At 41.1% G+C, this 11,461-nt stretch overlaps 1 protein-coding gene across 1 annotated transcript in view; it reads right to left on the bottom strand.

Moving 5' to 3' along the window:
• Positions 1-10,758, bottom strand: part of LOC117739037 (calcium-binding mitochondrial carrier protein Aralar2) — a 42,697-nt gene extending 31,939 nt beyond the window's left edge. The window contains 5 exon segments of the mRNA XM_034545295.1: positions 873-1,012; positions 4,123-4,238; positions 9,424-9,566; positions 9,645-9,698; positions 10,747-10,758. Of these exon segments, the coding sequence (XP_034401186.1) occupies positions 873-1,012; positions 4,123-4,238; positions 9,424-9,566; positions 9,645-9,698; positions 10,747-10,758 (465 nt within the window).
• Positions 10,759-11,461: the final 703 nt, after the last annotated feature.

The raw sequence follows: 11,461 nt of genomic DNA on the forward strand, positions 1-11,461 counted from the left end.
AAACATGCACACGCAGAACCACACAAATGTACAGACACACATAGTGAATGTTCACACACACACATACCCACACAAGGACGCACGGTACATATAACAATGTCTCAATATCCTTGCTCTGCTGCCCACTGTGTGTAAGCCATCTGGTCTAAGTTAAGTGTAATATAAAAAGCTCATTCAGATACATGGTGAGTGTGGATGCAAACTTGGCACAGCTCGGGCCCTCTCTCCCACCCCCACCACCAACTCGCCCTGCTTAGGCCTGATTTAAGTCTAGACATCATATTGGAAAATGGCTCACACACCACAAATACACTAGGAATATTCCAGCTATACTATTTATGGAGGTAGAACCTCTACCTGCTTCAGAAAAGGTGGAGGGGAGTAATGCTATAGCTGTACGTCAGTTAATGGAAAACAAATGCCCAAAAATGTCCATAATATATATGCTCAGTGTTTCATTAATAACTAATCTGGTCAATATGGAGGGCTGTGTTTGAGAGGGATCAGGCAAACCTGTGTGCGTCCGCATGTGCACACATTGGTCTGCCCGAGCTTAGATAAGTATGACATTACATTTAGATGACAGGATCGTAGGAACAGCTTGTAAACAATATGTGAGGTTAAGGCAGTGTGTACAGACACATAACTCGGTCGATACGGATTTATTGACTATCATTGATGGTCACCGGATAATGGAAGTAAGACCGAGTTAGTTAGACAGACCGACACAAAAAAAGGGCCAAGGACATGAAAGGCACAAAGACAAAGAGGAAAAACAAAGACCCAAAGAAAGTGATTTCATGTGAGCAGAGTGGGGGAAACGGCACGCAGGAGAGCGAGCGAGCGGGGCGGGTGGTCAACATGAATCCTACCAGGAGAAACTGGGTGAACTCTCCGTAGCTGAGCCGCTTGTCCCTCCGTGTGCCAAAGTGCAGCCGTATGAACTCACAGTCCCAGTTAAAGGGGATGTGCTGGTGGATGGTGGTGTGGCTGAAGACCTGCTTCACATCCTCTGCAGAGGAGACGCGCAAAAAAAAGAGACAAGATTGCGTCTTTAATAACAACAGAGTGATTACAAGTTTCATTTGACAGCCTAATCACAAGATGCAACAACTCCATGCCATAGTGGACCAGAATTAGGGGAGGCATTCAGATATTTCACTCGCAATACTGTACTACAAGTAAAAGTCTTGCATTAAAGTAACAGTACTGAAGCAATATCAGCAACATTATCTTTTACTTGTGCATTAATGTGTAAATAGCATTTTACTGTAGCTGGTAAAGCTGGAGCTAATTTCCACCGTATGATATACTTAACATAAAATGAGAGCACTCAAGCACAATTACCTCAAAATTGTACTCAGGTACAGTAATGTACTAAGTTCAAAGTCTTACAATCAGATTTGCTGTGTTGATGAATGTAGATAGATCATTTAAACAAAAATCAGCAAGCAAAGAGACTAAAACAACAACAGTTTTTCCTCACATCGTTTACAACTATAAAATTACAGTTCTGTTTAGATTTTACAGATTACGCGCCACTTTCAAGGCCAACGACTATCCATTAACAATCCATCAATAAGGCCTTCACCTCCATTAAAATCCTTTCAATATTCTCCTTTCTGTATGTTCATGTTTTCATAACAAACAATGATCAAATACTTCTTCCTCTTTTACTTTGCTCTAATAAAGATCTCAAATCTGTCGTTACAAAGGCTTGTGAGTCAGGTCTTAGCATGTGTTTCCTATCTGGCGGTTAACATTAGTAATTATTTGATTTTGGGGGGAAAAAAATGCATGTGACTGTTTGTGACAAAACGTCAACGTCAATCTCCAGAACACAATTCTGCTCTGATTGAGACTTAAGTCCCTAAACTCTAAATCAGTCTTGAATGACACATGGCAGAACTAGTTTGAGCTGTGTAGGCTCTGTATTCAGAAGGAAAGCTTTTTCTTCTCACTTATATTCCTCTGCCTGAACCCTCTAAGCCTCTGCAGCCAGCAGAGTGGAGAGACACTGAACATGAGTCCTAAATTACAGCCTTACTAAAGAAACAAAAACAAACCAATAGAGCGACCTGTTTCTTATTACCAAACAAGCTGCGCTGAACGAGTGGAGAAAGGAAAGGAGGAAAGAAACAATTTTTTTATAAAGACAGACAGGGAGGGAAAAAAAGAGAGAAAGAGAAAGGTGACATTTACTTCAGCTCAGCCTTACCTTCTGAGGGAAGACAGCTTGTGCATTGTTTTTTTTACACTGTAATGAGGCAATAAATATACAGCCTTTAACTCTTTAAAGGAGAGGCCGCTCCAGAACCCGCCGTTTATATTATCAGCTTTTATAGACCTGTCAACACTCAGTCCTCTTTAGTTTTTTGTCTTTTTTTTGTCTTTCTGGCTGACGCACAACTACATTTCATATGCCATGTTATGTTGCAATTTTTATGAACTCAACATTCCACCAAATTATGCATTTATTTTTTTAAGTGCCAAGAAATCGGAGCACTGTGCTTAACAGAAATTACTCAGGTTATTATCAAATAAAAATGGCTTCATAGAAAATGAAATAAAAAGAAATCAGAGTACAGACATTTATTACATGGGAAAACAAACGGGCCTTTAATGCGAAATAAGCCTGAGCTATTAATGTTTTTTAATAGGTAATAAAACAGAGTTCTTTATTCTGTGCCTTGGTGAGGCTCTTTAATCTGGGAAAAGGGGAGAATTCTAATAAAGCAACCAGTCCATAATCTCAGTCACAAGTTATTTGCTTTTGGTAAAAAGGTAAAGCGATGCGAGTGGCAGACACTGTAGTCAGTGTTTGTGCGTGGCATGATGTGTGGTATGTTTTTCATGCAATTTTCCACTTGTGTGTGAGTCTCATAATTCACAGGCATTGGGATATTCATTAACCTTTGGGAGACGCAGGAAAACAGCAGACCTTTTAATTGCCAGCAAGACAACGTCACTCTAATTGATCCTTTTAAATATGAAAATTTACATATGTGCATATATAATCACCCGCAATGATCTTGCAACCTGTCGACAGCGACAATTAAAATGAAATTCACTTACTCTTCCCTGTTTGCTAGCGGGATGTGTGCGCTGCATTTCAAATCAAGCGTAATGTGCTGAAGCCTCGCACACCTACAGAAGGCTGGCATTAGACTTGTTTAAATCAATTAGGCAAATGTGAAATAAGCAACGAGTACAAATGTCTTCCCTTTTCACCTCGGAGCTTCCAGGCATCAGAGTGATGGTGCCAATCGTGCACAAAGAGCTACCCACCCCTCCTCCACCTTCAGCTCCATCCTTTAGTTGCCACCAGCTCTCTCCACCTCCAAACCTAACCTTATCGTCTCTACAGACGAGGTACCGTACCACGTACAGGATTTTTTTTGTTCGTGGATGCAACCATAACAGAATAGACGAGCGGAGGTCAGACCCTCAGATAATAAACGAGGAGTTTGTGTAAAAACTTTTTCAGAGGTGCATTTAAGAGGAGCGTGCACACTCAGGATTGTGTGTTCATGAGTATTTGTTTAATGTCAAATGCAAAGAAAAGCAGTGTTTAGACTTGAACTTACATAATAACAGTGAAGTTAATAATCTTTTTAAATCAATTAAAAAAAAGTTTTCAGTTAAATTTTTTTATTTCAGACTCAAGGTCCAGATAGTACAAATCATTAATAGAATAAAATACATACAAAATCACAATTAAAATACATAGACCTGCGAATGCCTTATAAATAGACAGACAAATCGTCTCAACTTCCTTTTTATATAGAAAGAATATGCATTATTTCCGCATTATTTCCCTGGTCCTCCACACAGAAGGTAGTATGAAATAGTAATCTTGATTTTTGAAGAGAGATTAAATAAGGAAAAAAGTAAAAAGCGGGGAGGAAAGACATAATGAAAACCATAATACCAATATTTGAAAATGAGCACGAAATTTCTTTAACATACGTGATCATGAGTTTCTGTGGTTTGAACTCCTCAATTATCAATACATAATTCCAGGTCTCTTGTAGGGCACATAACATGCTAATTGTTCAGTAAGACTCCCTCTCTGCAAACATGACTACAGTAATATTTATTCATATTCTATGAAGGACTTACCAAAGCTGGTCATTCCACTGCCTGCTTTATCAAACAGCAGGAAGGCCACCATGAAGAGGGAGTCCGGGGCACACAGCACCGACTCGAACGCAACAAACTCCTGAAAGGAGATCAACCTGAGAAAGAAAAGATAGGTCGGACTGTGATAGACTGCTAGACATTTGAGTTGATTTATTAATGTGGTATTCATGTTTCAAGTGCCCTGTATAAATACTTTATCAGTAACACATGTGAGACAGAGTATTTGATGTTCATGTAGTCAAGAAGAACTTATGTTGCACTAATAAAATTAAATATTAAATACAAAAAACAAGCTAATGTAACACTGCATTAAAATACAAACTCCATTGTAATTACTGCCACACGGTGACAAAGCAGCACACTTAGACAACCAATCAGTCTCTGCTACGCACCATTCAAGAGGCCTTTTATCCAGTAGTATGTTATTCCATATGTAATGTCATAAACTCATTGAGTCTGACAGCAAGAAAATAAAACAGCTTAAAAGGCTCAGTGTGTGTTCCCAGTCTGAGCTGGCAGCTGGTAGAGCGAGAGAGAGAGAGAGAGAGAGAGTCAACTTTACAACCAGAAAAATTATTAAATATGAAGGTTTAAATTTTAGTGGGCCATTTTAAACCAAGTAGACAGGAGAGGAGGGAGTTGGTATAGACACTTAAGGAAATACAATTCCATTCAATAGATATGCGATTTAGTAAATGTCAGGTGGAACAGCCAAGCTGCATCAGCACTGAGATATAAGCTATGAGTTGAAAGTAAAACACAACGGATCAGTTGTCTTATTACCACTAAATACCACTGCCTCCGCTTCCAAGTGTGTCAGTGTTTTGAACAATACTATTTCATCTCCTGTCTCTCAATAGTAAACACAAATGCCTACATGCATAATTAACACAAACTAAATAAACATAAACATCTGTATTGTGTGAACCCACTAAGAGCTCCCATAGGAGAGTTCTGCTGCGGGGAACTGGACCACGCAGTCTCGCCTTTATTTCGGCCCTGTTCAGTGTTGCCACAAGACCATTATGAATATCACAAATGGCTCAGATAATTACAGGAGGGGTCAGTGCTAATGAGTGGTCCTGGTGCATCCTTCTATTAAACCTGTTTTAATTTCCAAGGGGGGAGTACAGAGAAGGAGGGGGGGGTGCAATGATTACATTTTTAATTAATTATGGTACTGATGAAATTTAGATGTGTTTGTTTGGAATCTGCGTGGTTCAGATCTGTATGTGCTTATGTGCATCCTCATGTGCTGAAAAAAATACCGTCCAGGAGAAAAATATCAGTCTTTCTGTCCAAAATCAGACTGACAAAATATTGTTTATCAAAATAACACCATGGCTGCCAAAGAAACCTGATAAAGGTTAAAAAAGAAAAAGAAGAAAAAAAGCAGGATTTACTGGCCTTTTTTAGTCTGCAAAGATATTCATGTAAAAGACCAAAACAGTCAAAATAAACAGCTCAGATCAACACTTTCAAAAACATAATGGTATTATGGCATCAATACCTTTACCGAAAATAGTAGATGTGTGATGGATACAGCAAGAGAGATACTAAGACAAAAGAAGTGAGCATACGATTCTCCTCAGTAGCAAATTAGATCAGCTGTCGCCTTAAAGGCACGACTAAAGGTTGTATTAAGCAGCTGGTGCTTAAGAGCGGGGGCCTGCTGACGGCAAGTAGGTGGAAGTTGGCACAAAAGCACACTGCTGTGACCGTGGATCCACTGCTAAAAACAAAGCTAATACCTTTGCCGCTTACGCTGCTGGAAGATTCTCAAACGCTCCAATAATGATCAGTCTTTTGTGACAGATGTACACACAGAAATTATAGCTCAGAGAGGTTATAAAGGAGTCTGAGCAGGTACCGGCTATAGTGCGAGGACTCACAGAGCAATAGTGGTATAGTGTTCCCAGGCAGAACTGAGGGGAAAAGGCATATTTCTTCGTTTTTCACACACATCAATTAACATGCGCGCTGGTCTTCCCGTCTGCATTTTTCCAGACGTAGATAATCAGCATATTAGTGTAACAGAGAGGGCTGCTGATCATGAAGGGATTGGACCAAGGTTTAGACCAGGGAGTCCAGACAAGATCCAGGGGGCATCTCCATAACACACAAGAGAAAAAAACATTCCACGTGCTCGTAAGCATCTACACACAGCTCTGTGGCCGAGGATGGAGCTTATGATGGTTGATTAGCAGCGCCATGACGGCTGCAAAATGATTACCATGAGAGGGGGAAGCCATCGTTTTTGCTATGCAGACCCAACCCCAACGAGACACTCAATAATCAAATCAACCAACAGCATCTCCCAACCATCAACTGTTATGGCATGTGTCCAGGGCTAGCCGATCCATGCATGCAGCCTGGGATGAACTTTAGGAGACGGGCTAATGTGATACTGTCGCATGGCGTCTCTTCAGTGTACTGTGTACTTGCTTTACTCCGCTGGATTTTATTGAATCGTAAAGTAGTCGCTGACATATCCGTGACATGTATCAAACCAGAGATGTAACACACAAGACATAAACAAAGACTTAATTCTAGCAAGTGCCTCGGCAGATGACAGCTGAATGATGTTTTTGTTAGGATGCCAATACAATGCAATTTAAACTGTCTTCGTTACGTCTGTCTGGAATAAAAACTCCACCCTATATTCCATATATCTTTTTTGTTTTTATCTTATCTTTGCCACCTGGCTTTTATCTCTGACTCCTCTCAGCAGGCATCTAAATACACTCCTGAAAACCAGGCCTAGAAACATTGTTTACAAGTAACATAAATGCATGGTGTTGTTTAGGCCTGGCTGATAGGAAGACAGCTTTCCTTCGTTGATAGTAGTGGGAGAGAGGGGCCTAGAGGGGCTTCAATAATCACTGTGCCTGGCATCTTGGCATTGTTACTGACAGCCTTCCACCCACCGAGAGCGTCCTTGCACACCGAAAAGACACACGCAGACGCACCACAAAAACACTCTCTCACATACACACCAAGATGAATGCTAGCTGCGAGTATCTGTTCGGTGGACACCCAACAGTACAAATCCAGCATACCCACAGCAGCTGGCAGACTGCTATTTTCCCAGCACGCTCCCTTAACAAAGTTTTTTTTTCTTCAAACCTCCTAGAGGTTTAAACTGAAGTGGTGGTTTTTCACACTTGAACAGATGCTTCTATCAACATATCAGGGGGGGGAAAGGAATAGAGAAGCAGAAAGGTAGGGAATCGGAAGCAGTCCAACGGAAATGAAGGAAGCTCAGAGTGCATTATGGTATGCGAGAGGGTGTAAAGAAAGTCATGAGAGCAGAGGAATGCAGAGAAAGTCAAAAGCGAATAAGGAGGAAATAAATAAGTCGAGTCAAAGAGGAAAATCTTCAAACCATCCTGTAGCTCCGTATGTCAGCGCACACATACACAAAACATTTGATTCGTGGAAATTGAGACATCTCTTCCACCTCCAAAGTCTCCCTCGTATCTATCTGTTTCTCTGTCTCACTGGGAGCGGCGAGAATAAGAGGGAGAAAAGTGATTTCCACATAACAGATTGTTACGACTGTCACTATATCTCCTGATTTACACAGTCGCAGATAGGCAGACAAATGCATTTTCACTGTTTACATCTCAACACATACACAACAAACCACTCACATACACACTGGCATCTAAGTCAGATTTCTCTCACACAAATACTCACAGAAAAGTAAGCGAGCATGCTGGCTGCCATCCGACCCCCTGCTAAATCTATTACCCCTGACACATCTTGTTGAAATGGAGTCCTATCTGGCAAAAAACAGCATCAGGCACACTAGCGTCAAATACACTCCGCTCATGTACCAAGCGAAACGTATTGTTCACAATATTTGCATGAGATCGGGGCGAGCTGGATGAAAATACAGTCACTAAAGTGGTTTGTTTTGTCTTCCGCCCGGTTCTTTTCATAAGGTTTTCACAGATGCGCGCTTGAAAAACAATGCATTTGTGTTTCCAGCTACCACTAACGGTGCTGATGTTGCCACATCTCTACTTTGTTCTATCCATTTGTTTTGTGTTCAGGAGACACAGGTTTGCAGAATAATCATCCAGATTCTGTGTCTCGTCAAATCATTTATCTATCAAAGTTCAGGTGGAAAATAACACATCGCAAAATATGAACATCATGAGGCCTTTACAAAGTCAACTGTAAAAAAAAAATGAATAGCATCTAAAACTAGGTCTAAACAGACTTTTTCCTGTTTTACCCCTATATCATTTCCATTTCCCTCCACAAAACCAAAATGAGGTTTAGATACAAAGCCTGGGCCATGGGTTCCTAATAGATTTACCCTGATGCCACGGCCACCATTTATCCTGCTCCAAAGCCGCACAATGCAACGGAGTGCTCCTGAATAGCATGGGCAATTACAGTGCATGTGTGTGTTTTTTGTGTACGTGTGTGTGTGTGTGTGTGTGTGTGTGTGTGTGTGTGTGTGCACACACACACACACACACACACACACACACACACACACACACACACACACAGACCTTAAAGCAGATGTAATAACATGAAGCTACACAGCCATGTGCACTTTGCTCTTTGTAGAAGCCCAGGTGGTTACCATGGCAATGTGTTTAAAAAAAAAGCCTTTTTTGACTTACCCTTACATTTTATTACCCATCATTATGTATCATTAAATACATACATATTAATGTGAAAAAACAGGGGTGATGGGGGTGGGGGGAGGAGTAAGTGTGAAATTGGGGGTGTATCTACAAAGAAGGAAACACCTGAAAGAGGCCTTTGGTGGTTTGATGTCTCTTTGCCATATAATTCAAGAATGAACATCCTTCTGTGATTTTTCTCTTATTTTTTTTCACACCAAAGGATGCAGTCATAGGTTTGTTTATAAAATGCTAAATACCACTAGAAAGGGAGTCGCACAAGATCAAAGACATACATAATACATGTACTGATAGCTTTGATAAGAGTCTTTCATAAGCTTAGTACTTAGCAGTTGGCTTGATATTAATGAGAAGAGATAGTTGTGTGGCTTAAACCGAGACTCAGCATAGCAATTTCACAGTAATTTTCAAACAGTACAAGCCTCATGAAAAGAATACATATTTGTCGTCTATCTATCATAGTACGGTATGTGTGACCCATCCTTGCACTTATAATGGTAGTTATTCCATAAATACACCCTCTAACGTCTCCAAATTCACAGGGTACCAACACCTTAACATGTGTGAAACATCAGATCACCGAATATTAAAAAAGAAACACCAGAACACCAACCCATCTTTCTTCTGATCCACCACTCCAGCCAGCAGCTTCGAGGCCTCGTCTGAAAGCTGGATGTCTGTGTGGGCATGGAGGAAACGGCTCACAAAGTCATGTGGTGACATGAAGCGCTCGTCATTCTTCTTGACGGCAGCATACTGTAAAGAGAAAAACAGATACAGACACAAGGATGCACGCTGAGCTTTAGAATTTGATGAAAAACGAAGCAAACCTACCTTTTCAAAAATGGCTTTCAACTCAGCGGGCTCGGCCCTCCTAGGCAGAACTGCCTGCAAGACAATAAGTGAACATCTGTGAGTACAACTTTCATACACAATGCCCCACTTTGCATCCTGCATCGTTTGAGGAATGCTGTTCAGCAGTGGTTCAGAACGTTATATTTGAATACTTTCGGGAGGATAAAGATGTAAACTTATCCAGTAATTCACAAGCAAAGAGAAAGACCTCAACAATTACAAATTACAAATAATTCTTGGCCACTCATTCCTGACCTTATTATAAAAATCTAAACTCAAGGTTAATTTACTAGCGTTTTCTATGGGGCTTTTCTATCCCGAATACACTCACTGAAAAAGACGGTAGATTTAGAAAGCTCTAGAAAAAGCTTGTATATTTATCCCAAATGTGTTTTTTGTCATTTTCAACTCTGTTAATAATAATCTTGCAACCCCTCAGATGTGTATTGTGGCGACTTGGGGGCCCTGAACTCTTGGTTGGGATCCCCCTGGAGAAGATAATGATGTTGCTGGTGAATAATAAAAAAATTAAATAGAAAACAAAGTGGACTGTACAATTACGCAGAAATGGTGGTCGTGGGACGTGTGAGAGAGTGAAATTAACCAGTTTCTGAAACATACAAACAATGACAGCACCGTCATGTTTAAATAGCCTGGATAAAGTTGCGGCCCCTGGATGTGACAGCATGCAGCGTGCTGCTAACCAAGGTTACCTGTGATTACAGACAGAGACACAGCAGTGAACTGGAGACTGGGCCTCAGTGGAGCAGCAGGGATGAAAAAGCAGCAACAGTGTCATGGCTGCACTTTGCATCATTGTTGCAATGACAGTTCAGTCCGTGGGGCTTAGAAACCGTTCGACAACATCAAACTGGTTCAACCGGCTACAGTAAAGACCCGATGTCATTGTCGTGTGGTCGGTGTCAACCTCCAGCACATCCTCTTAGCAGACTAACCGGCATGTAACTTGACCTGTGGAAAGTTCCCGTGAAAGACACTCCCGGGTCCGAGCACACCAGCGCCAAGGAGACAGCCCCCTCAGAAAAAAAGGGGATAAACCAAAGTGGAAAACTCAGCTTACCTTTGCTGCCATGATAGGATCGAGATCACCGTCAACAAGTTAGTCCCGAACACTTCCTCTTGCGTGAGGATGTCCCCACAGAGATCACGCACGGGTGCAGCGACAGGAAAGGAGGATAAGCTGAGCATGTGGCGCATGGGCACGAGAGGTCAACTGGTCAGAGGCTTGTGCGTATCAGAGCCACCGGTAAACCCACTGATCCGATAATATGTGCTTGTGCTTAGAGATAGAGAGAAAGTGTCCGTCGTACCTGTGTCTTGTATTAGACGTGACCTATTCAGTTATATTCTATCCTTCTGTGTTTATAATAATATGCCTCAAATCTGCTTCTGTCCCATCCCTGAATGTGTGACCATTATGGGCGGAAAAGTCTAGACTCTGTTCAATGTGACTGTAATAAGCATTTATCATCAGGACATTCTGGTCACTTTGTTTATTCATGAGCCTTCAGTATTGACAAGTCTTAGTCAATCCAGTAGGCTCCAGTAAACATGAATTAAAACTATTAAAGAAATTGAAATCGCTCTGCTTTAAGAAATCAGGAAAAAGGGTGTTTGAAAATCATATTTTCAATGGTATTCAACCAACATTTGAGCCAAGATTTACCATTAAAATACAGCTGAAAACCTGCAAAGCAACAACAAACAATGTGTTGGGTTGATCTGGTATGAAGGGACGGGGCCTTTTTCGTGTTGGTGCCCATTAGTTCATGATC

The sequence above is a fragment of the Cyclopterus lumpus genome, chromosome 11 (assembly GCF_009769545.1).
Source record: "Cyclopterus lumpus isolate fCycLum1 chromosome 11, fCycLum1.pri, whole genome shotgun sequence".
NCBI classification, from domain to species: domain Eukaryota; kingdom Metazoa; phylum Chordata; class Actinopteri; order Perciformes; family Cyclopteridae; genus Cyclopterus; species Cyclopterus lumpus.